The 24008-nt window shown below is 58.2% G+C and overlaps 1 protein-coding gene across 2 annotated transcripts in view; it reads left to right on the top strand.

The window, feature by feature from the left end:
* The window catches only part of CSNK1G2 (casein kinase 1 gamma 2), a 45961-nt gene extending 22468 nt beyond the window's left edge, over positions 1-23493 (top strand). The window contains exons 2-13 of one of the 2 annotated variants that reach the window (XM_059831918.1): positions 6761-7257; positions 15458-15498; positions 16061-16130; positions 16557-16705; positions 17232-17466; positions 17695-17780; positions 18225-18309; positions 18416-18564; positions 19042-19125; positions 20915-21019; positions 22800-22906; positions 23419-23493. In XM_059831918.1, the coding sequence (XP_059687901.1) occupies positions 7071-7257; positions 15458-15498; positions 16061-16130; positions 16557-16705; positions 17232-17466; positions 17695-17780; positions 18225-18309; positions 18416-18564; positions 19042-19125; positions 20915-21019; positions 22800-22906; positions 23419-23473 (1353 nt within the window). In that variant the 5' untranslated portion in view covers positions 6761-7070 and the 3' untranslated portion in view covers positions 23474-23493. The remainder of the gene's footprint in view (positions 1-6760; positions 7258-15457; positions 15499-16060; positions 16131-16556; positions 16706-17231; positions 17467-17694; positions 17781-18224; positions 18310-18415; positions 18565-19041; positions 19126-20914; positions 21020-22799; positions 22907-23418) is intronic. The other variant, XM_059831919.1, reaches the window with a different exon arrangement.
* The last annotated feature ends 515 nt before the right edge of the window (positions 23494-24008 follow it).

The raw sequence follows: 24008 nt of genomic DNA, 5'->3' as shown, positions 1-24008 counted from the left end.
CGGGGGGGTGTGTGTGTGCACAGAGAGAAAAGGGAAGGAAAGCGGCATGGGGAGCAGGTTCCTGGTACTGCTATGGGCCTGGGAGTGGATCACCCCCAGCTTTACAGCTCTCTGTTGGTTGTGGAAGAGAGGAGTTTTGAGCCCGTGAAGACAAATTGATGCTGAAGGTGTGTGAATGCTCCCACCTTAGTGTAAAGGTGGCCTAGTTCCAGTTTGCTTGTATTTGTTCTTAAACATCAGTTAAATAACAGTGGGTCAAGCTGGGTTTTTACACACATGTATGCGCTTGCTGTCGCTCCAGTACAGGTTGTCTAGTTGTACTGGTCATATTGGCTGTCCCGCAAGAGACGCTAGCATTGGGCTTGGACAAATATGGTTTGAACATGAAATTTCCAGAATATGAGAAGTAGTTGCGTTATTTTTACATCTTGGAAAATCCACTGTATTTCCCTTTTGTGGTAGCTGTTTGGACAGGCTTTTCCTTGAAGCTTTCAGCTGTTGAAAGAGCAGAAGTGAGGAGCTTCAGCCCAGAGGGTGGACTTCAGCCAGTCCTGCAGAGCATGGGACACTGCAGACCCTGTGGGAAGGGTTTCTGCTGCGCTGGGACATTCCAGAAGGTTTTTCCTTTCCTCTCAATCCAGAGCAAAGTTGGTGGGAGAAGGTGACTCCATGGCCAGTTCCTGTCCTTTGGGGCAGCTGGAACAGCCTTTGTCCACAAACTGCTGTCTTGTTCCTCCATCCTGTGCTGGCCTCTGCTCCCCACTGCCATGGACATGTGTGGGAATGGTGGCCCTGTGGACGACACAGGTGTGGGCCCAAATCGCCATCTCAGGAGGACCTTTTGTACTGCTACAATTCACAGCATTAGGTTGGAATGAGGTTTTGGGGTTTTTTGCCTCCCTTCAGCATCTGTTTCTCATTCTATAGCTGCTCACACCCCAGATGAGTCGTTCCCCTCAACCTGGAAGGTCCCTAGTCAGAGCCACGCATGAGTACCAAGAGCTGTCCTGCTTGTCTTGAGTCTCTGGAGGCCTCGTGTCAGGTGTGGGGCAGATGGAGAGGGCCCTCGCAGCGCTGGGATGGTGCCTGGAGGCTGGGCTCCATGCGCTCGGGTAGCGCTCACGCATCTACACACTGCTCAAAAGCTGGAGCCTTCCAGCAGCCCATTGCCTTTCTGGTTGCTGAGCTCTTGTCGGGTGCCTGCGTAGGGATGCCCTGGTTCTCCTGCTCTCCCATGGGAGGAGAGAGCTGCCCCACATCCCTCTGGTGCCTCCACTCCCACCTCTGACTTGACCGTACCCATTACAGGGGTCTGCCGTGGTAAGCCTGGTGAGGCTTTCCATGACCCCTTGTTTTGGGAAACCTCTGTGTTGTGGCACAGCTTTTCCCCGTTTCGTCATGAGCGGGGTTGGCTGCCGGCACTGAAGGCTGGAATACATTTTTAACTACAAACCTTTGTAGACATCATCTGGGATCGTCTGCAGCTTCCTTTAAAGATGTTGGATCTTGCTTTGTTTTATGACTTTTGATCTCCTTGTAAGCTAAGACTTCATCTGCCTCTTCAACTTTTAAGATTTATTGGGTTTTGGTTTCAGCTGTGTAAGGCCACTGGTTGCTTTTTGGTCTGCATTTTTGTATTGGGAGCCAGCTGATGGGTCGTCCTTTGGGACATCAGGGTATTTGTGATTATTTTTAGCTTTTAATTGGCAGTGATCTGTACTTGGAGCTGTGTAGTGTCAAGGGCTTTTCTTTTTTGTGCTCTCAAGAAGCTTTCCTTTCTCTTTCATCTGGATGCAGCTGTGTTTCTCTTTTGCTCGCGAAGCACAGAGTACATGGGGAAACCAGCTTCAAGTAACCATCCCAAAGGCTTGCGGAGATCAGGGCTCGGTACGGTCAAGCCTCTGTGGCTGGTAGCAGCATCGCATCCGTCCAGGGGTGCCAGCTGGTCCAGGACACCTGGACTGTGTTCCGAGAAGCGCCACGGACCTGCTCCCTGACCTTCACCAATCGCCTCCCTGCTCAGGGCAGCTATTTTTTCCTCTTCTTCCCTTCTTTTGTCTTGCCCCGTTTAATTGTAACCTCTTCCAGGCAGGAACAGTGTGTATGTACAAAGGGCCTAGAACAATGTGCCCCAGATGGTATTGTACAAGTCCTTTCTCAGTAACCCTGAGATTTCACTATATAGGAAAGAAATTTTAAAAAATACAACTTTTCAGCGTTTTATACGTGCAAATGTGGCCAGGAACTTCCCGAGCCTTGATATTTCAGTCTAAGTCACAGGTCTCGGAGACAAGGGCTAGCACTAGAATTGTGGCTTTTTGCTGGTTTAAAAAAAAAAAAAAAAGAAACAACCCCCACCCCCAATCCCTTTTTCTCACCCTCATGACTGCAGGGAAAAGCTTGTAAATGTGACTGGAGCAGACCTGGCATGCTCAAAACCAGATGGCAAATAAAAAGAACCCAATATTTCAACAAAAACAACACAAACCCCTTCTTTAGGTTTCAGATGATTGCTTGAGTGTGGTGTTGCCCCCGTTATGGTACTTTCAGTGTTCTTGTGGTTCTGTTTTGGGGAGGTGCTGAAGTCACTTGCACTTGTCTGCAGTTTATTTCACTTTCAGGTTCCCTGGCTTGGAGCACTTGCATTGCAAACACTGCAGGGCAGTGCTTATTTGTTTTAAGACCACAGCTTGCTTTGGAATTTCTTCTACCAAACTTCAGGCCAACTTTTTTTTTTCTTATTCTACCTCCCCTTCCCCCCAAAGAGAGAAAGAAGTTTTCTTAGTCTCATCTTGCATCTGATTTGATATCAGGCCAACAAATCCAGCCTAGAAGGTGCTTTTCTGAGGCTGCTTGCCTCGGTGTGACCTTCTGGGTGAGGAGTCCTGTTCAAAGCACAACAATGTGCCGTCAGTTTTATCAGGGGCATCTTCCCCGTGGCGCTGCTACCCTGAGGTGGCAGGACGGGGCAGGTCTGGGTCCCTGTTGCCCATCCAGAGGTTTTAACAAACATGGGGTTTGCAGAGCTGTTTGCTCCAGAGCAGTGGGAATCCTGGGATTTTACCAAAGTTTTCTGTTTCTAATTAGGTTGTTCTCAATTTTAAAGGCCAGAGATCTCTTTATGGCACAGAGTGGAAAAGCTGACCAGTTGCTGACACCACACAGAGAGGTGGGTCCTGCTTTTGTACTAAGGTGCGGAGAGCCGTTGCCTCTCCTTGGCGCTCTTTGGATGCGAAAATAGATTCCTCCCCATGGCTCATCCACAGGGGAGGCTGGTGGGCAGAGTTTGGAGGAGCATCGCTCGCCCTGGCCTGACTCACACGGATGCGGTTCAGTGACTTCCTGCTGCTCTGACCGCCCGGCTCTGGGAAAGGGGGAATTGCAGCGTGGCAGCCGGCTGGCACACAGCCCCAGCACGGGGGTCAGTGCCATGGCCTTGCTGGTCGTTGCTCTGTCCCAGCTGCCTGAAGTCGGGGTTTGGAGCCGGGAGGGCTGCTCCCAAGGCTGGGGCTGGCTGCACAGGCAGGGCTGGAGAGTCATGCCACGCTGCTGCCTGTGTTCGTCTGGGCTGGGGGAAGACAGCATAGCCTCCCAGTGCTCGCAGGAAACAGTATCTATTTTTTCCCTTCTGTTAGGGCTCTGTCTCGCTCCATTGTCTGAAATTCCCTTGCAGAGACTGGCCCATAACTCTTTAAAAAAAATAATCCCAAGCGCGGGGCTGGAGCTCCCTCAGCTCTGGCTGTCGGCCGCCTGACTGTGCAAACAGTCTGGGCCTGAAACCCCCTGGGACAGAACATAAAGGTCTGATTCAAAACGAAAACAGGGTATGAAGCAGCATGGCCTGCGCATCACCGGCTGCCGCCCCTTCCCCAGTGTGTGGCAGGAGCCGCGTCCGGGGAAAGTGGCTCCCGAAACGCCCCGGGAGCGCTGTGCCCTGCCGCCTGCACCAGGAGCTGGGAGGTCACGGGGGAAGTGGCTCCCCGGTGCCCTTGCGCGAGGCCAGCAGAGGTGGGAGAAGCATGAGACGGGTGGGAGGGCACCGCCATGTGCTGAACCCGGGGCGGAAATTATCAGGAGAGCAAAGAATGAGCAGGATATCACGTGTTGGCCGTGTGCGCTTGGGGCTGGGGGAGAACAAAGCGCAGGGAAGCCCTGCTCCGCTGCCGCTCCCACCCTGCTTCCTGCTGGCACGGGACAGAGACCGCTGGCTGCTGGGGGAAGGGAGCGTCAGGGCAGGAGCCGGCCTGCAGCTGCCTGCCTTCGGGGAAGCTGGAAGGCTCTGTGTGCCTCAGTTTCCCTCAGCCAAGATGTGCTGGGTGCAGCAGGATGGTCCCCAGGTGTTGGCCTGCCAGTGGTGCCCTTGGAGGGCCAGGCTGCTCTGTGCTGGGGCTACTGTGCTCTAGGGATGCTCCGGACTTGTTGGCCTGGAGGATGGAGCCTGCGGGGGAAGGAGGGGGCTCCCATCCTGCATGAAAAGCCTTGTTCCCCAGTACTTGAACAGGCAGGTCCCACAGATGGGCGTCATGCACCCACAACAGCCCCGAGGAGCTGGGCCAGCACCCTGTACCTTCGGTGCCTGCAGCTCTGGTCCCTCCTGGAGAGCAGTGGCATTTTGCCAGGGTGCTGTGGACAGGGAGTGGTGGACCCTGGCGAGGATTCGGTGTCAGGTGAGGACTGGTAGTGGGGCAGCCCCAGGGAGCATCCCCTGCCCATGGACCCTTACACAGCCGGTCCTTCCCCCTCGCTGAGCTCTGGCTTGGGAGGCTTTTTTCCCTCTGTTGCTCTTAGACCCTCCCCCATTTCCCCCCATGCACCCTTTAGCACAAGAAGCCTTTTTTTGTTGTTAATAGCTATTGAGAGCCAATAAAAAGTTTTACGGGGTTTGGCCAAGCGTCAGGGCTCGCAGTGTGCTCATTTCCTGGAGTCTGAGCACTGGAGGGGTGTGGGTTTGCTTGTTTAACCCGCAGGTAATGAGGCCGTGGCAGCAAGGGCTCTCGGTGGGTGTTGCGGGAGCCCGGAGAGAAGTGGAGGAAGGTGGTGAGAGGGGGATTGGGGCTGGGGAGGGTGGGCTGGGAGGGGTGGGGGCTGCCTCCCAGCTCGGCTCACTCAAAACACAGCAAGGGCTGAGCTGGGAGTAAAACCAGAGATGATGAATGCTGGGGGGAAAGCAGAATGTGCATGCGCATGCCAGTCGGTCTGTCTGTCTCTCACGTGGCCTCCCAGCATGCACCCGGCTCCTGTTTGACCCTCTGCACTTCCCAGCCCATGTTTAGCTTCCTGGCTGTCCTGTTCCTGGCATGCTGTAGCTGCCTCCCACACTGGTGTCCCTGCAAGGAGGGATGGAGCCTGACCTCCCCCAGGCAGCTCCAGTGGGAGTCCTGGGTGGAGGGAGAGTATGGCTCCCTCTTGGGAACCTGGCTCCCTGAGCACGGAGCTCATCAATGGTACTTGTCATCCCACCCCTCCGGAAGGGAGCGAGGGGCTGATTTGGCCTCGGTGTTAGGCTGTACCCATGTGAGCGTGGTCAGCTGTACGTGGGGGGCTTGTGCGGAGCCAGTGTCATAGAACAGTTTGGGTTGGACGGGACCTTTAAAGGTTATCTAGTCCAATCCCTGTGAGTGAGCAGGGGTGTGCATGTGGTAAGGAGCTCCCTGGTTCAAGGGGCTGAGCTGAGCCCTGCCTGTTTGTGGGGGCCAAGGGGAACCCCGGGTTACCCCAGTGCCAGCACAGGGCTTCCCGCCAGCCTCACTTGGGAAGTGCTGGGGGCTGCACACATGAGGTAGGCAAGATGCTGCGTGACCACTGAGCAAACAAGCATCCACAGCCATCAATTACTATCAGCCAGTGTCACAGCAGCTTTTGCCCAGGCTGTGGCTAGCAGCCCTGTTGACCACTGTGCCTCACTCCAAGCTTTGCAATTAAAATCAAGGTTTGTTTGCAAGAGTGGAGGAAATGGAGGCAATCAGGAGCTCACCATGGAGGCGAGTGAGGTGTCAGTAAGTCCTGGGTTCCTGTTCACGGGTGTCTGTTTTACCCCAGGCCGGCAGGCCTGGGCGGGCTGTCATGGGAGCTCTGGGCGTGGTCATTCCCCACACACGCACAGCTCCTTAGAAACTGTGTCCTCTCCCACGCGTCCTGGCACAAAGGTCCCGGCCCAGCCACAACGCGGGCTGGCGCTGGGGGGAAATGCTCTGACTCAGCTGGCCATAACCTCTGGACCCGCAGGGACCCTCCCGGCAAGCAACCGCCTGGACAGAATATCCTCTTTTCACTTCATAGGAAATCGCATGCCTGGCGTGGTTTGCACCATAACACAGTGGTTTACGTGTGTCCTCTTCTCTTGGGGACTCTCGGGTCTGACCAGTGGCAGCCTGGCCCTGAGCACCTTGGCCAGTGCCTCCAAAGGTCTCCATGCTGCCAGCAGCCCTTCCCTGTGGGGATGTTCTCCTCAAGTAACTCTCTGCTGGCTCCGACCTGGAGACACTCATCAAGCGTTTTGCCGCCTGCCATAGCCAGACTTTTATTTATTTATTTATGCCAGCATCTTAAGACGTAAGGCACCCTGCGATGGTCCTGATACCCCAGCTTCTCCCACCCCTCAGTTGCGGCACCCTTCATCGTTGTGGGAGTTATCTGTAACGCAGGGAAGGTGTTGGAGGGGCTCTGCGGAGCTGGGGGCAGGAGCCTGGAGCCCACAACCCCCTGTTGTCCTCTGCCTCCTTGTTTCCTCATGCTAATTTTCTCCCTCTCCTTTCTGCAGTTGGGAGACCGAGGAGCCACGCTGGGAGGACCCTCTCTGCAGGATGTTCTCTCCACCAAAGAACTCCCTGTAACAGGCGATGATGACAATCCCGGTGGGACCTTGGAAAGCACTAACGTTTCAGTAGCCCAGCACCCGTGGGTGGCCACTTATCCCTCCTTCTCCACGCCCCGCCCTCCCATCGCTCACCGTGATGGTGTATTAGCCAAGAAGAGCCCTGCTTCTTTTCTCGTCACCCCTCAACTTTCGGCAGCTCTGGGATTTGTATGGCAGCAGCGTAACCGTGGAGAGGCCGGGGTATCACAAACTTATGGATTTTGATAAGAGAGGAGGGAAAGGGGAGCTGGAGGAAGGTAAAAGGATGTCCAAGACAGGTGGAGGAAGGAGCAGTCATGGAAGCCGGAGTGCTGGAACCAACTCGGGCGTCTTAATGGTGGGTCCTAACTTCCGGGTCGGCAAGAAGATTGGATGCGGCAATTTTGGGGAGCTCCGTCTAGGTGAGAAGGGTTGTCTTCTGTCCTCGCTGTAACTATTCGTGGAGGCATTGCCCTGGCATCCACCTCCTGCAGCGGGGGAGCTGGCACATGCCTGTGACCGTCAGCACCAAGGGTGTTGACCGGCCGTACAGTGTTGAAGCATTGCACGTTGCAGGTAGCCTTTGCTTCCTTCGCAGTTTCCTTTTCCTCAGCCCCTTCACACTGTGCTTGAATTTTCAAAGCCCATCACAGCCCAAAGGGCTGATTGCAGAGGTGTTTCCCATCTCATCCCCATACCTATCGCTCTTCAGGTTTGTTAGGGAGAGCGTTACAGTTCAGTCACAGAATCACTAAGGTTGGAAAAGACCTGTAAGATCATCAAGTCCAACAGTCCTGTCTGTTGGAAGTGGTGGTGGCCCATGCAGGCCTGGGTGCTCCCCCCCAGTCCAGTCCAGGAACACTTGGTGAGTAATGTTTCATGAGGTGCCACTGTGTGGTCACCAGATCTCGCCCCACTTGTGCACAGGGTGCTGCCCTCCAGCTGCACCACGTGCCTCAGGAGAGCGGGTGGAGAGTGGGAGCCTGTGGGGTGTTCACTTTGCTGTGGCCAGCATCTGGAGAAGCGAGTCGGTATTTTATCCCGGGTAAATTCTCTGTTTGTTGAAACTGGTTGTTTCAGAGACTTTCCTAAAATTTTACAGAGAAGAGAGAGAAAAGGCTGAATAAAGCTCAAGTACCTTCCATGGTCACTTCCCATTTTGAACCCAGCTTGTCAGGAAGCGGTTCAAGCAAACTCTTGTTTAGAGGGTGGGTAGGTTGCTCCTCTCCCAAGGACTTGGCATGTCCCAGGAGGCTTTCAGCAAGCTGTTAACTCTTCGGTTGGCATCAGGCAGCTGGGAGAGGCCTGGCAGTGCCAGGCACCGCTGTGCCAGCAGCGCAGTCTGGATGTCTCCAGGAATGTGAGTTGGATGTGTTGATGGAGTCTCTGCCAGGCGGAGCGTTGGCCTTGGCTGCGAGTGCTTTGGGAAAGGGCTTGTGCCCTAGGAAAAGGGAAGAGAGCTGGTCCCTGGAGCAGGCAGGAAGCCTGTGACAGCCGTAGACCTTGTTGCTCCATGATATTTTAAGCAGCGCCTTTTCAAACCAAGCTCTGAGCTCAACCTCCAGTAAATGTGGTCGTCTCGGCAGCCTGTCTGCGTGCAAAAGGAGCAGGAGGTGGGAGGCTGTCGGGAGGCGCCGCCGGCAGCCACGGCTCAGGCACCCGTGTGGAGGGTGGGGTGAGTTTACCCACCTCGCTGTGCCGCCTCTGTCTGTGGGGAGTTAATGTTAGCTCTTCCCAGCACAACAGACTGGCTGGTGCCAGGCTAAACCATTCTGTGCCTGAACGCCCCAATGGGATCACCGCTTAATTGGAGAGTTTGGGAAAATGCTGTGTTTAAAATCCAGCCAAGTGGTTCCCGTGTTCAGCAGCGGAGGGTCTGTCTCTCCTGGTCTCATGAAGAGCTCTGATCCTTCCCCCAGATCCAGGTGTTGTGGAAGGAGAGGTATTTAGGGATTTTGCTGCACCAGCTGCTCCTTTCACTACCCGGGTGGATCTGGACACCCGCTGGGGACGCTGCACATCCCACTGCCGGTGCCTCCCTGCAAGGCTGGCTGCGAGGGGGTGGACGGAGGGCTCTGAGCTATGCAGGGTCTACCTGTGTCCTTCCACCTGCTTTTCCCTGCTTGCCAGTGAATGTCCCCCAGTGGGTATGTGTTTCTGGGTGAGCTGTCTTTCGAGATCCTTGTATTGGGTTTGCGTGGCAAGGCTTTGGTAGGTCTAAGCAGGAGGCTGATACAACTGGGGCCTTGGCTGTTGTTTTGTCTGATGTGCTCAGTGCTGAGGGCGTGATCCCCTGCCTTGGCCACCCCCTTGCTTTTTGGGGGCAGCACCAAGGTGGACATGAGTCTTACACAGATCTGAGAAGCATCTGTGAAACTGGTGGTCTGGGTTGCTCAGAGCACAGCCGCTGCAGGGGCCTGGGAGCAGTTGGGCTCAGTTTGCTCATGGCCGAAGGGACAAGCACAGAACTCTTGCTCCAGGGCTCTGTAGCGGTTGATTCTCACTGCGAGAATTTGTCCTTGCCACCAGCAAGAGAAGTTTCTAGTCCCTTTGCGTGGTTTTCCTGCACTGTCACACCCTGTAGTACCCAGCTGTAACATGGTAATGGCCTGAGCACAAGATCTCATCACAGCAGTGGAAGCCACAGCTATGTGGCTTTTCTCCTAAAATCGCATCTCTCTTCCTTAGGTGTGTCTCTGAGCTGCGTCAGGGCTCAGGAATGCTTTCAAGACTTCACAGAAAGTAGGGATTCCTCCAACTGCAGATGAATGGCAAGGGACCAGAGGGATCCTGCTGTGAAGTGGTGGCATGAGGAGGGATGCTCCCCAGCGCTTGCTGGACATTCAGTTTTCCCCTGGGAATGGAGTATTCAGTCCTCAAGGCAGGCTGGTTGCAGAGGCCAAAGTATAACTCAGTGTTTAAAAGCTCCCAAATCTTCTTTGGACTTTCTCCTTTCATAAAAAAAGCCAGGAGATCTTGCAGAAACATGCTAGGAGGTGACTGCTCCAGCTCCCAACGGTGGGGGATGGAGGAGGATGAAGTTATCTTCCTGAAACAGGTAACACTTTGCCCAATTTCACCACTGCCCCGAGAGGCAGGTGCCAATCTGTCCTTCCGAGTGGCTCAGCCCAGCTGCCCCAGATCGAGACAAGTGTCCTCCCAGGTACAGAGGTGTCCAAAATCAAAAGTGATTTGTTTAAAAATAAAATTTAAAAAAAAAAAAAAAATTGGCATAAGGCATTTGTGGGAAGCCAGAAGGGGAATGACTTGGGCAGGAGTTCCTGGCTGCTGGAGCCATGCTTGGATCCTGCCCCTCCCTGTTCATGCCGGCCTTGGCATCCTGAGCGATACACATACGTAGTGCCAGTCCCCCTCCCAGTCAGGCGGCGTTGCTGGCCAGTTCCTCGCTGTACCAGCACGACTGGAGAGCTGGGCTGGGAGCTGTAGCGGGGCGGCTGCCCCAGCCCTCTGGCACATGGGGTTTGGGGGAAGCCATGTGGAGGTTAGCGAGGGGCAGGTTTAGGTCCTGCAGCTTGGTGGGTCACCATGTTCTGGGGCTTGTTTCTCCCCCTGCCAGCCTGCAGCTCTGGATGAGCGCCAGCCCAGCTCCTCCTGGGGCTTTCCAAAGGCAGCTCTGGGCAGCACCCGCTGCCTGCAGCCCCCTGAGCTCCCCCCTGCCCTGGCTGGGCAGCACCCCTGCCCATCTGCTGCCTGCAGCCAGCCCGCCTCTGTGCCAAGGCTGGATGCTGCCCTCTGAAACACAAGGCAGGAGGAAGCTGGTGGCAGTGGGGGTGGCTGGAGCGTGGCTGGTGGCTGATGTGCCCTGGCACCAGGCTATGGCCGAGCAGTGGCAGCCTGCAGCCTGCTGCCTCTGCCAGCTCCCTGTAAGGCCAGCACATACAGCTTGCAGTGAGGGTTTGTCGGAGTAGCCCCCTCTTAGCAGCTCCTCGGTGGTGCTTTTTGCTGGGCTGAGATAGGGGAGAGGAAGAAAACCCAGACGTTCAACAGAAAGGTCAAAAATGAGCCCGAAGCATCTTGGTGGTATGCAAGCCTTCCACCGCTAAGCTCTGCCTGATGCTGGGCTGCCTCAGAGCCACGCTTCGGAGCCAGGAGCTGCTGTTTGTCCTGTCGGGCTGCCTCGGCACAGACAAACAGCCTGGGCAGGGGCTGGGCGTGGGGCTGCCTGAGCCGCTTCCCTGCCAGGAGCTGGGAGATGTGGGTGGCATGGGGAGGGGAGGCTGTCCCGGCTGCCCTGCAGCGGGGGCTCCCTGACGGCCCCCTCCCCAGCCTGGCCCGAGGCTGGTGCTGTGGCAAGGCCATGCCTCACGGCTGCCCCAGGGTAGCCTCAGCCTGGGAGCGGAGTGTGGGGAGGGATGGGGACCCAGCGGAGGCTGTTCTTCCTGCAATAAACTTCTGCAAATACGATTTTTGCAGCTTTCTTGCACTCATGCCTGTCCCCCAGCCTGGTGCGTTCAGTTCTAATGGTAACATGGAAACACAGCGGATGTTTTCCTTCTAAGTTAAAAGCTGGAAATTAACTTTTTAAAAAAAAAAAAAAGTAAAGCCAGCGTTTTGGAGGGAGGAAAATGGGGGATGGTGTCCTTTTGCGGTGTAAGAGCCAGCAGCAGGTCACTACTACAGCTGGGCTGGGGCCACGTCCCAGCTGAATGGTCACGTGCAAGTTCTGGGGACATTCCCAAGCTCTCTTGAGCTGTGGCTCTCACCCCTGGCTTGCAGCCTCCCCGCTACTCACGGGGGGATTACTTCTCGGGGGCCACAAAAGGTACCTTCAGAAAATGCAGGCTGGGGTCAGCACACTGCACATGACACTATTCTGTCTTCGGCTCTGCGGAGACCTCCGTGCATGTGCACGTATGGCAAAGGGCTCAGTTACCTCTAAAACGTGGCTGGCTGGTGAGAGCCACAGACCCACCACGCGCCGGAGGCAGCTCATGGGTGTCTTTGCAGTAGGCTGTGGGAGAGAAGAGCCCACGTGCTGCCTGCTAACTGCTCCTCTGGCCTCCCTTGCTAATGGTTCACGCTTGTTTTTCCTTTCAGAGCCTCCTCTAGAGGAAAATCAAACTCTAAAATAACTTTTGGGTGGTTTTTTCCCCCGATGGTATTAAAACCCAATGCTCCAAGGAATTGTCATTGCTTGGACTGATGGAGCTTGTGTCTCTGGTGCTTGTGGTGCTTGGCCCGTGCCTGGCTGCCTTCGCACAGAGCTGCCTTCTCGCGCGCTCCTTGACTGCATTGCCTGGGGACTGGAGAAGCCAAATTGCCGGTCCCAGTGCCCAGGTGCAACTCTGTGCTCCTGCTGCAGGCAGGGCTGTAGTGCAGAGACCCCAGGCGCCATCGGTCCGGCGCTGTGCCCCGTGCTGTGCCATGACCCAGGGACAGTGCCAGGCAGAGAGGGGCTGGCATGGGGGAAGCCACTTGGAGGGGGACCTGGTTGGGAGCCCGGTGCAGAGCCTGGCTCCTCCCCGGCCACTGTGATGTGCGGGAGCAGCTGCCGGACCCCACCGCTGCCAAATCTGCCTTTGGGAGGGGGATGATTTGGGTGTTAGCTCAGGGTCAAGAGAAAGCCATGTCCGGCTTTTAAATGCGATACAGACCCCGGGTCTGGCCGCCTCCTCCCATGGGTGGCTTTGGCTCGCCTCTGAGGCTCTGATTAGACATGCCATGTCTTGCAGGTGCTGGCAGCTGGATTCGGAGGTGCTGCCAGCACTGAGCTGGGCAAAGGCCTCTCTGCAAAGGCAAATATTTGCTTTCTGCCGCCCATCTTACTGCTTTTCTCTTTCTTTTTTCTTTTAAAAGCACTTTTTCTTCTGTGAATCCTGCAGTGCTGCCTGCTTGAATCCTCCCCTGGGGCAGTCCGTGGGCTCCAACACATTTTAGGTGTTAAAAGTTGTCATCGTTATTGAACGTTCGGCAGAGCAGGCGGCATGGGGGTGGCCGCAGGAGCTGCTCCAGGAGCAGCTGGAGCAGGGACTTCCCTGGTGTGGGCCAGGCCTGGCCAGGAGAAGGACCCCGCAGCCCTGCCTCCTTGTTCTTTCGCTTTTTCTTTCCTGTTGCTTTTCTTTTTTCTCATGATAGACGGGTTCTGCTCTTCACACCTTTTTTTTTATTGGGGAAGGGGAAGAGGATGGTGGTGCTTAGACAGCAGCAATGGTCCGTGCTCTCTCTGCTCCCCCATCTTTTCTATCAACTTTGTCCAAGCCCTCCGAGAGTTACAGAAAGGGATGAACCATGGGGGTATCAAATGATTTGGACTCATTTCTTGGGCTGGGAGAGGGCTGCCAGCTCCCAGAGTGTTTCTGCGGGCAGCTTTCTGGGTCAGTGAACCATGGGGGGGCCACCGCGCTGCGAACAGGACAGATGCCAGGTAACAGTGGCAGGGGTTGGACCTCTCCAAGCACAGTCCTGCTGGGGATGCTCTTGCCTCCTTCCCTTCTCTCTCCCTGCTGTGCTGGGCTGGTTTTGCAGTACTGCTCTGGCAGGGTGGCAGGTATCCTGCCATGGGGGTTTTTTTCCCCCCCCCCTCTTCAGACCCAGCCTAACCGCAGGGAAAATCCAGCTGTGAATTTTCTGGTTGCATGTTACTGTCCTGAAGACAGCAGTGATTTTTTTGGACTGAACTGTAGGGCCCTAAGGCCGGAACCCTCCTTAGCTGGGGAGCATGTGGGGACCGGGGACCCTGCGATGTTGTCGCAGGCAGGGCCATGCCTGCCTGGCTGGGCTCTGCCTGCCCCTGCATCCTGGCCTGCACGTGGGGCTGTTTTGCTCTCCCTTGCGATTGTTTGCAAAACAGAGGTCCTGCTGCATGGAAGATAAGCTGCCTGCACACGCTTCTCCTCCCTGCCAGCCTGCTGCCTCCTCTCCCCGTTAAGTCTTTGGGAGGTGACTGCTCACAGCGGGAGCGAGGGAGCTGCACTGGGGTCCATTGGGATTTCAGTTCTTCCCTGCCCCAATCAACTTCCCAATGAACTGAGGGTTTTCTTGAGCTCTCTGGAGCCATGCATGGGTCTGGGGGATATCCCACCTCCTCCCCAGGAAATGTTGGTCCGTGATGGGCCAGAAACCTTGGGTCTGGCATATGCTTGTGTTAGCCAGACGCTTCTCCCTCCCTAATCACCTACTTCCTAATCGCTGTGAAGGGATTTGGTTTTGCAGGGGTAGGAGACAAAGTGGCTTGGTGGAGGTCTTTGGGATGGGAGAGGGTCAGCAAGGCAGCAGGATTGAGCCCCTCCTTGGCTGCAGATCCCATCTCTGGGAGGAGCCGCTCCATTAATATCTCCCATTCATCCCTCTTCCCGTAATCCTGCCGCCGACTCTGGCACTCAGCAGCTGGCTCTGATGTCACCCGGCGAGGATTTATTGCTGCTTCAGGTGGAAAGCGGCAGTCGGAGCAGATGAAATCTTATGCCAGGAGGAGCTTGTTCCCTGAGCAAATTGCTTGGAGAAAATCCGAGGAGACAGATGCAGCTCCATCAGATACGCACATGCCAGGCAGTGGGATCGCGTGTCTGCTGCCTCTGCGTGCCGTTGAAGGGAGCCTGCTGCAGTTAACTCCCATCTCCCCGGTGTCCTGGAGGGCTCTGGCAGAAGGGGCATTCGGATATTTCTGCAAACCTCTTCAATCTTTGCCTTTATGGACCTGGGGCAGAGGTTGTACTGATGCTTTCCAGGTGTAACACTTTCCTCCTGCCCTTCTGGCTCTCTGGGGTGAGCAGGGTGATGTGCAGACACCGTGAGTTCAACCTTTCTGTACTTATGGGCGTGAAAACTCCCGTGAAGGTGCTGAGCTCTCTAGGAAGTCATTTATAGGGCTTTGGGGTGGCATGGGTGCCCTTTCAGCTCTCCTGGGCACTTGGAAGCAGTTGTCTGGCCTTCCCCGCAGCACATTGCTGCCTTCAGCTCCTCCTTGTACAGTCTGGGCCGTGCTGTGGCTCTGCTCCTGGCTTCCCCTGCACCCTTGGGTGGGTGGGGGCATCCCAAAGGATGAGGTTGAGCTGCACGCATGCGCGCACACACACATGTGCCATCCCCAGGAGTGACCCCAGCCCTGGGGAGGGAATTTCCACCTACCTGCGGTGTCTTCCAGTCACCACCAGCTGCAGTGCCTCAGGCTGCCCCAATGCTCTTGGGGGTCCTTCCTCCCTGCCACCCGCTGCGTGGTCCCGCTGCCTACAAAGCAGCATCCCCCAACTCTGGACAGCCCTCCCAGAGCAGGGCGGCCCCTCCTCATGCAGGGATGTGGCTGGGAAAAACAGCAAGTCCCAGCCTTGTTCCTGCCTTGGCCAGTCACATCCCTGCAGGCCTGGACTGGGATGCTCCCCTCTCCCAGCAGACTTGGCTCCCACCCCCCCCCCCAGCAGCCTGCCCATCCCAGAGGAATCCACGTACCCCATCTGGGGGTAATTAAGTGGCGTGTTGCAACTCCCCGCAGTGGGTTCCTGCTCCCGCTCGAGCCTCGAGGCCTGTTTATGTGTTGTGGGAGCCACCAAACCTGTTCAGGATGTTCTGCAGCCCAAGAGCCCTCAGGGGACTGCGGCGGGTGTGATGTGGGGTTAATGCAAAGGCTCACTTGCTTTCAATTGCCTTTTTCATGTCTCCCTGCAGGAAAGAACCTCTACACAAATGAATACGTAGCTATCAAATTGGTGAGTCCCTCCGTGATCGGGGTGGTGATGTTCAGGCCACCTGGGAAGGAGATTGTTCACCCTCCCCAGGCTGTTAGAGCGGGTTGAGCCAAGCTGGTTGCGATAGGTGATGGATGGGTGGCTGCGCTGGGAGCTGTGCTCACTGCTAGGAATTCAGGGCAGGCAAAGCAAGACACGTCACTGCAGGTGGGGTGATCTGGGCCTGGGGAGAGAAGAGCTGGGTCTTCACTTCTCTAGGACCCCACCGTGGCCTGTGCTGTGCTCAGCTGGTGCCTGCAGTGGAAAGACCTCTAGGAGAGGGTGGTCCCCACTGATACCTGCTCCCATTAATGCCTGCCCCAGCACCAGGATCTCTCTGGAGGGCATGGGTCTGGCTCCCCTATGGGCTAGTTTTCTCTCATCATCCCCTGAGGCTTCATCTCCATTTTATATCAGTTTTTCTCAACCCCAAATGCTCTCAGTCCAGCTGCTGCCAGCATGTGAAGGAGGTGTCTGACACCCAGACCTCCCTAACATCCTGCTCCCTACAACAGCCTTAACCATTGTCTTTCTCTTCTCCAAGGAACCCATAAAATCCCGGGCACCCCAGCTACACCTGGAGTATCGGTTCTACAAACAGCTCGGCAATGCAGGTATGGGGCTGGGCTGAGCTGCCACGGGGAGCCGGCCACCCAGGCGACACGGCTAGGAAAAGGAGGCTTCCTATAAATGTGACTCTGCAAATTTGCTCCCCGGCATGAGTGACTCCTGCCCATCTGCTCAGCTGGGAGAGGCCGATTTTACACAGAGCCACGTCTAATCTTTGATCCCGTTTTATTTAGTTCTTTCCCCCACCTCCCACGCAGCAGAGTCAGGGAGGCAGATGGAGCTGCCTCCTTCGCCCTCCTGCTAAGAGCAGAGCCAGGCTGTCTGTAGCGCAGAGGGAGGACAATGCAGAGATATCCCCCCATCTGCAGCCCCCCGTCCCGGCTCCAAGCAATGGCATGGCTGTGACAGCATGGCCGTGTGCTGCTCAGCCCTGTTGCAACCCCTGACAGCCCCTGCTCCATCTCTTGCAGAAGGAATTCCTCAGGTTTACTACTTTGGCCCCTGCGGGAAGTACAATGCCATGGTGTTGGAGCTGCTAGGACCCAGCCTAGAAGATCTCTTTGATCTGTGTGATCGGACCTTCACGCTCAAGACCGTCCTGATGATCGCGATCCAGCTGGTGAGCACAGCACCTCCGCCTCGCCTGCGGCTCTGCACGGCTCACCCCGTCCCGCCTGGCCGCAGACCACCGCAGGGGAGCGGGGCGATGCGTGGGCACGGTGGTCAGGCTGTGTGGGGACCCCTCAGTGAAGGGGAGGGGAAGGAGGGGTGAGCCAGCACCCGGCAGACCACAGGAGATGCTGCCTGCTGGCACATCCCAGACTGCCTCCCTCCATACCTCACCCTCTCGCTGATGTAGGAGGGCTCTCCCTCAGCCCCACGCAGCCCCTCTCTGAGCACAGCTGAGCATCTCTTGGCGGTGTGTCGGAGATGCAGCCGGACTGAGGTTGTCTCCCAGGGCTGGAGGACCTGTTGTGCCTGTTCTTTTGACCCAGGGTGACATACGGGCTGAGGGGAGCAGGGTTGCTGGCTGGGGGGCAAGGCAACTGGAGCAGAGTCGGGCCCTGGGGGGGGAGGGTGCAGGCATGCGTGCAGGACGCAGGGTGTGTCTCTGCCATGGTGCTGACATCTCCTTCTGCCCCCAGATCACACGGATGGAGTACGTCCACACCAAAAGCCTGATCTACAGAGACGTCAAGCCTGAGAACTTCCTGGTGGGGCGGCCGGGCAGTAAGCGGCAGCACACCATCCACATCATTGATTTTGGCCTGGCCAAAGAGTATATTGACCCTGAGACCAAAAAACACATCCCCTACCGAGAGCACAAGAGCCTGACAGGGACAGCACGCTACATGAGCATCAACACCCACCTCGGGAAAGGTGTGTGCGCACTGTGCGGCCAGCTCTGCCTCTTGGCCGAAAGGGAGAGGGAAGGGGACTGCAGGGTGCAAGCTCCCCCCTGCCAGAGGTGGGGCTGGGGACAAACCGCCTCTCCTGCTCTTCAGCCTGGGATGTCGGCAGGGGACTTGGGGTGCTGCAGGGTCTGGCAGGGACAGAGAAGGTGGCTGTAGTGGGAACGTGCCCATGTCTCTTTTTTTCTCTATGCAGAACAAAGCCGCAGGGACGACCTGGAAGCATTAGGGCACATGTTTATGTACTTCCTCCGTGGGAGCCTCCCTTGGCAAGGCCTCAAGGTAACTGCCAGCTCCCACTGTCTGTAGGCACGGCTGCCCCATGGGTCTGGCTCTGCCCTGGCATGGGCAGTATCAGGATGTGGAGAGGGGAAAGCTTTGGCCCCCCGGGTGTTGGAGGGTTGGCACCCCACCAGATGCAGGGTCTGTTGCTCTGAGCTCTGTGTCAGGCTCTTGCTGTGCTGAGCAGCTGTAGGTGTCCCCCTCTCTGTGTCCCTCCTGCTTTGCGGGTATTCCAGTTCTCACAGTGGCTGTCCTGGAACCGCATTCCCCAGTGTTTGTATTCCAGACCTGCCCTGGGTGAGGGGATTCCCTGGGAATGAGCTCTTGCTGTTACCTGGAAAAGGGGGACCAAGAAACCGTTCGTGGTCTGACGGCACCCGGTGCCTTCCCCTCTCCTGGGGATGTGCCTGGCCCTCATACTGACCTGCTCCTTGTCTCTGCCAGGCTGACACACTAAAGGAGAGGTATCAGAAGATCGGCGACACCAAAAGAGCCACTCCAGTGGAGGTGCTCTGTGAGAACTTCCCAGGTGAGGTCACTCTGCATGGCCTGTCCCTGTCCCCAGCCTGGCCCCAGAGCCTGCTGGCCTGGCACGTTGTCCCCCTGCCCAAACTGAGCCCGCTCTGTCCCTGCAGAGGAGATGGCCACGTACTTGCGCTACGTGCGGCGGCTGGATTTCTTCGAGAAGCCTGACTACGACTACCTGCGGAAGCTCTTCACAGACTTGTTCGAGAGGAACGGTTACGTGTTTGACTATGAATACGACTGGGCAGGGAAACCGCTGGTGAGTGGCAAGGGAGTTGGGGTGGGCAGAGGGTGCTGGGCCCCAGGGCACCCGGGGGGCGGTGGGCAGCGTGGTGGGGTCTGTGGCAGCAGCCAAGGGAGGATGCAGCTCGGCAGTTGTCCCTGCCACGCACACCATGAGAGATCAGCTCCACCAGTCCTCATCTGACACCAGCAGCCAGCTCCAAGCTGGGGCTGTTGTGCCAATGAGTTAAAGGTGTGGCACAGAAATTTGAGGCTCCTGGAGCTAAGGGGAACCCAGTAGTCGAGTTGGCACCTCATTTTCTGCCATGGGCACCCTCCGTGGTCTTGCTGCAGCCAAACACCAAGTGTGGTGCTGCTGGGGTGGGGGTAGGGGCTGGGATCAGGCCCCGATTCTAGAGTGTTTTGCACGTTTGATCAGAGGTTGGATCAGGAGGTGCGGGGCGGAGGGAGGGCTGCTGTGCCGCGGCTGATGTTGTCCTTGTCCTGTCCCCAGCCCACCCCCATCGGCACGATGCACAGCGAGGTGCAGGTGCAGCCCCCGAACAGAGACAAAGCACAGCCACACACCAAACACCAGGTGAGCGGCGGCGCTGCCCTGGCCGGGGCACGGGACTGCGGTCGTGTGCAGCTCGGGCTTCTGCTCCACAGACGCGCAGAGCCCAGCAGGGCCTCTGGATGGAGGCAGGGACTGGGGCATCCTTTTTTCCCCAGTGCTGGCTGTCTGTAGGAGGGCTTCCCCCCCTGCAGGTCTGGGTCTGTGGCTAGCAGGGGGACCAGGGCAGTGTCCCTGGGGCCAGGTGGCCTGGCAGAAGTGGGAGGAAGCAGCCATGGAAGGCTGTAGCATGGCGGGGAGGTGCTAGGCCTGGGCTTCAGCCGGCAAGCTGCAGGGTTTAGCGCTGGCCAGTGGGTGCGGGCACATTACAGGCTGAGCCACCTTGCGCTAAGGATGATGTCCCCACTGCCGTGTCCCCATGGGATTAACTTGCTGCTCTGTTCGTGGTGCTACTTTCATCAATGGGATGGGGACATGGGACAAAGGAGGGGGTCGCATAGGTCTCAGGGGACATTTGTGGGGCAGCTTGGCAGCGTGTGGCCCCGTGCTGGAGAGAGGGGCTGGCTTTGCCCTAGGAACTGGCAGAGCACGTGGGGCCGAGCTGGGAGCAGCCCGGGGCAGGGAGCTGGGCAGAGCTGTGCAGGCAGCTCCCTGCCTGGGTCGTTGTGGAAAAGGGGCTGGGCTGCCCAGCCCTCCTCCGGTGCCACAGCCTGTCCTACCCTGGTGCAGGAAACACAGTTTTGGGACTGCTGCCATCAAGAGCAAAGCTCACGCGTTTCCCCAGTGGTCCCGTACAGACCCTCGTCCTCTTGCCTCAAACCTCCACAGCGAGCGGAGTGCCTGCAAACAGGCTGGAGCCAAGGGTGCGGCACCCTGTCCTCCCTCACCCATGTATCGGCCCAGCGGTGCCTCTCGCTGCTGTGGGCCGAGCACGGGGAGCCTGGGACAGCCCTGGCTTTCGCTGGCCAGTGGATGGGCAGCACTTCCTTAGGGAGAGAGTCGTCTTCAAAGTGCCTCTGGCTCGTTCCTGGGAACTTGCTCCCAGTAAGATCTGCTCTCTGCCTCCAGCACCCAAGAAGCGCTGTGTTCGACATCCCTTCTCGAGGGCAGTGGGAAAAGCAAAGCACAGAACTCCCACAGCATGGGAGCAGTTTTCAGCCCAGGGATGCAGGGGCCCTCAGCAGCTGTGGGGCTGTGCCATGCAGTGGTTTGGCAGTGGGGTGCACCCCCGCTGTGGGACAGCTGAGGAGCCCGGTGCCCTCAAGGAGCAGCACAGCTCGCTTCCTCGCAGTCACCCCGCAGAGATCCGCGTTGGCCTCGGAACATTGCGCTCGCAGGAGAGCAGCCGGCGACATTGCCTCGGCCCGGCTGCATCTCCCCACACAGCGAGCAGCACTGCTGTCCCAGCATGCTCTGAAATGCAGCCGCTGGCCCTGCATGGGGCTGGCCATGCTCTGCAGGGCAGTGTGTCCTCAGCTGTACCGAGAGGACGTGCCCGGTGCAGGGGAAGAGCCCAGCTCCATTGCTGGGGTTGCGTGTGTGCGTGTAGGTGGCAGGGAGGATGCAGACCCACGGTGTCACCATAGGGACTGTACTGGGGAGCCGCCGGGACAGTGCTGCGCGAGTGCCCTCTGCAATCACAAACTTGAGCTGCTCCGGTCATGTTTTTGCTTTTGCATGTCTTATTTTCTCGACTCCTTTTGCCACTCTTCTCCCTGCCCCTTCCCTCCACCTCTCCCTTCTCTTCCCCATTCTTCCTCTTTTCTTTTCTTTTGTTTCTTTTCATTCTGTTCCTCCTGCCTGTTGTGAGCAGCCGCCCGAGGGGACGGAGTTGTGGGATCCTCAGGCCGGTGGGCAGCCTGCCGAGGAGCCTTTGGGAGCTCACCTGGCAGCCGGCAGGCTCGGGGGGTCCGTCCAGGTACATGCAACCACGCGCCGAGGGCAGGGGCGGGCGCGGGAGGGAGCAGAGCCAACCTGCACCACGCGACCTGCCCGCACAGCCGGACGCAGGCAGACGTGTATCTGCCAGCCGTGCCAGGGGATCAGCCCCACTTCCCTGCCCCAGGGCGGCATCGGGGCCGCACATGCCCAGGGTCTTGCCTAGACTGCAGCACGTGGACCCGGGGGCTGTGCTGCCCTGTCCCCGTGGTGTGTGATGCTCACAGCTTGGACAAGGCTGGTGCTGCTTCCCGGGGGCTGCCGGGCTCCCTTGGTGCTGCCGGTGGCACTTGGAGGGCGGTTTGAGATGGATGAAGAGCTGGCTCTGTGCCACAGAGCAGCATGAGGAGCCGGGTGGGCATCAGGCTCTGTCCCCAGTGCCGCTCGTCCCAGCAGTGCCGGACAATGCGGCCTTATCCGACATGGGGACTTCCCTGTGCCTCCTTGACTGGAGCGATGGCTTCAAGCCCTGCTTCTCCTCCCTTTCCCTGGGCAGTCCTTGGCCTCGTCTCCCCGCCTCGGTCCTGCACTCGCGCCGTCAGCTGCGTGCTCGCCGCCCTTGCAGCCTTCTGCCCTCCGCTGCTGGGCCCCCCTCGGGCTGGTGGGGTCCAGCCCGCAGGATGGTGGGGCATCCAAGGTGGGTCCCCCTCGGCTGGGCCTGCGTTCCTTCCTCCGTCTCTGCTTCCGTCCCCGCCTGCTCGTTCCTGGTGCTCTGCGGTGAATCTTTGCTGGTGCTCGGTCCCACGCTTGGGCCCGGCTCCTGCCACTGCCGTCGCAGGGCTGGAGCAGACCGTGGGGCCAGCTCGCGCTCTGCCACGCTTCTCCCATACCATGTCCCCTCCCTGCCACAGCGGCTGCACCCTGCTCTCGCTCTGCAAACCTGCCCCCCATCCTCCGCCTGCACCCGGCACTGCAGGGGGGGTGTTGGTGACGCACAGGGGTCTCCGGGCTTCTTTCGGGGGGCTGTAGCTTGATGTAGCCCTGCCGGCTGGGCACTGTGGCTGTCGGATGGCAGCTCCTTCGCATGTCTGGGTAAGGCCGAGCCTCCTCACTGGGGACGAGCAGCTTGGCAACCCTTTGGCCTGCGCATCCCCAGGGAGCTCCTGATTTTGCCTGGGGGCAGTGGGAGCAGGAGGGGGGCTTCAGGCAAATTCCAGTTGCCTGTGCCAACCCCGTCCTTGCTTTGGCGACTTGGATCTCCACCCAGCCCTGGTGCACAGTCCCGCTGCCCCGGTGAGCGGGCAGGAGCTAAGGGGCACCTCGAGGCCGGCAGGAGCCCGCAGGGTGGGCGCTGGGCTGAGTCCCGCAGGGCCCAGCGGCACTGGGGCTGGGGAGCAAGAGCTGCGTCCAGTCGCTTGGCCACGGCAAGGTCTCTTTGGAAATAACAACGGCTTCACGGGGGTCTCCCAGGCATGTTGGAGCTGGCCGCCAGCAAGCCCCTCTCCCGGTGGGGTAGGCAGGGGTTCCCAGGAGCCGGGATCCTCCCAGAGATGCTGAGGGGATCAAACCCCTCTGTGCGATGGGGCTTCTTGGGAGTGCTCAGCACCGAGGCTGAGCACTGCTGTCTGGGCGAGGGCACCATCCTGCTGCCCTGCATGGGGACCTCGGTGCTCCTGGCTCGCGCAGGGCCCGGGGGGGAGGCTGTGCCGCCTCCTGGGGCTGCACCTCTCTGGGACGCAGCTGCCACAGGGCAGGGGACGAGGCTAAGGACCAGCCTGTGCCCCGCGGGCTGCCCCGTGCTGACGCTCGCCTCTCCCCAGGTGATGAGCTCCACCAACGGAGAGCTGAACACGGACGACCCGACGGCAGGACATTCGAACGCCCCCATCACAGCCCCCACCGAGGTGGAGGTGACAGACGATACAAAGTAAGGACACAGCCCCACTGCTTCCCTCTCACCGGGGCCGGGATTGATATGGGTTTCGGCAGCTACCCTGCGATGCCTTGTCTGGTTCCCTCTGGGGAGGAATAGCTTCGCTCTAGAGCGAGTAAATACTGCCCTTGCCTGGCACCGAGGCTCACGCCTCCTCCCCAAAGCCAGCGCAGAGGGGCATGTACGGATCCGGGGCCATTCCTTCTCCAGGAGCCCCTGCCTGGCCCCGGCTCCAGCCACTGGCGTTTGCCATGGCTGGTATTGCGTGCCGTGGCCAGTGCCACTCACCCTGGTCGGTGTCACTTGCTGTGGCAATCGCGGTGCTCCCGGTCCAGCCCCTGCCATGTACCGGGGGCACTTCCCAGAGCAGCTCTGTCCATGTGGGGCTCACCAAGACCCTGAGGGGTTTCCTTCCCCGCCCCGCCACTGGCTCTGCCCTGACCACGAGGCTGCTGAGCCCGTCCGTGTCCAGGCCCGGGCACTGACAGGGTCCCCTCCGTCCCCAGGTGCTGCTGTTTCTTCAAGAGAAGGAAGAGGAAAACCACCAAGCGTCGCAAGTGAGCTGCCGGGGCCGGGTGGAGCGGCGTGCGCGATGGCTCCTCTCCCTCTGGCCGTGGCTGGATCTTGACCTGCGGAGCTGCCACCGGCGGCCCCTCGGTTTGGACGGGGACGGGGGGGGCCGAGCCAGACGGCCTCCCCCAGCGCCCCACGCGCAGGCGGGGAGCGGGGCCTCCCCAAACTGCTTGTCCTTTCCTCCGCCACTCGCCCAGTGCGTGGCCGTTTACTCAAACCAAGCCCGACTTCGCTGAAGTTCCTGCGTCTGTCAAAAAGAAAAAAAAAGAAACCGAAACAAATCCACAGCGTCACTTGCTTTTGAGTCTATAACTAGTTTGAAAATGGGGATCAACTCTACAGACTCTGAACCGTCGCTGTCAGAAGAAGCAGAAGACAATTTCAAGAGCAGTGGGCTAAGGAGGAATATTTTTTTTTTTTTTTCTGTTGCTTCTTTGTCTCTTAAGTTAATTTAAAGTGAGTCTCGGTGCAGAGTGCTGAGTCGTCAGTCTTTGACCGTCATCTTCAGTGTTACTGAATTCTG

The sequence above is a fragment of the Gavia stellata genome, chromosome 32, assembly GCF_030936135.1.
Source record: "Gavia stellata isolate bGavSte3 chromosome 32, bGavSte3.hap2, whole genome shotgun sequence".
Classification (NCBI taxonomy): Eukaryota; Metazoa; Chordata; class Aves; order Gaviiformes; family Gaviidae; genus Gavia; species Gavia stellata.
The sequence above is the reverse complement of the archived record's forward strand: the minus strand, read 5'-3'. Positions and strand labels throughout refer to the sequence as shown.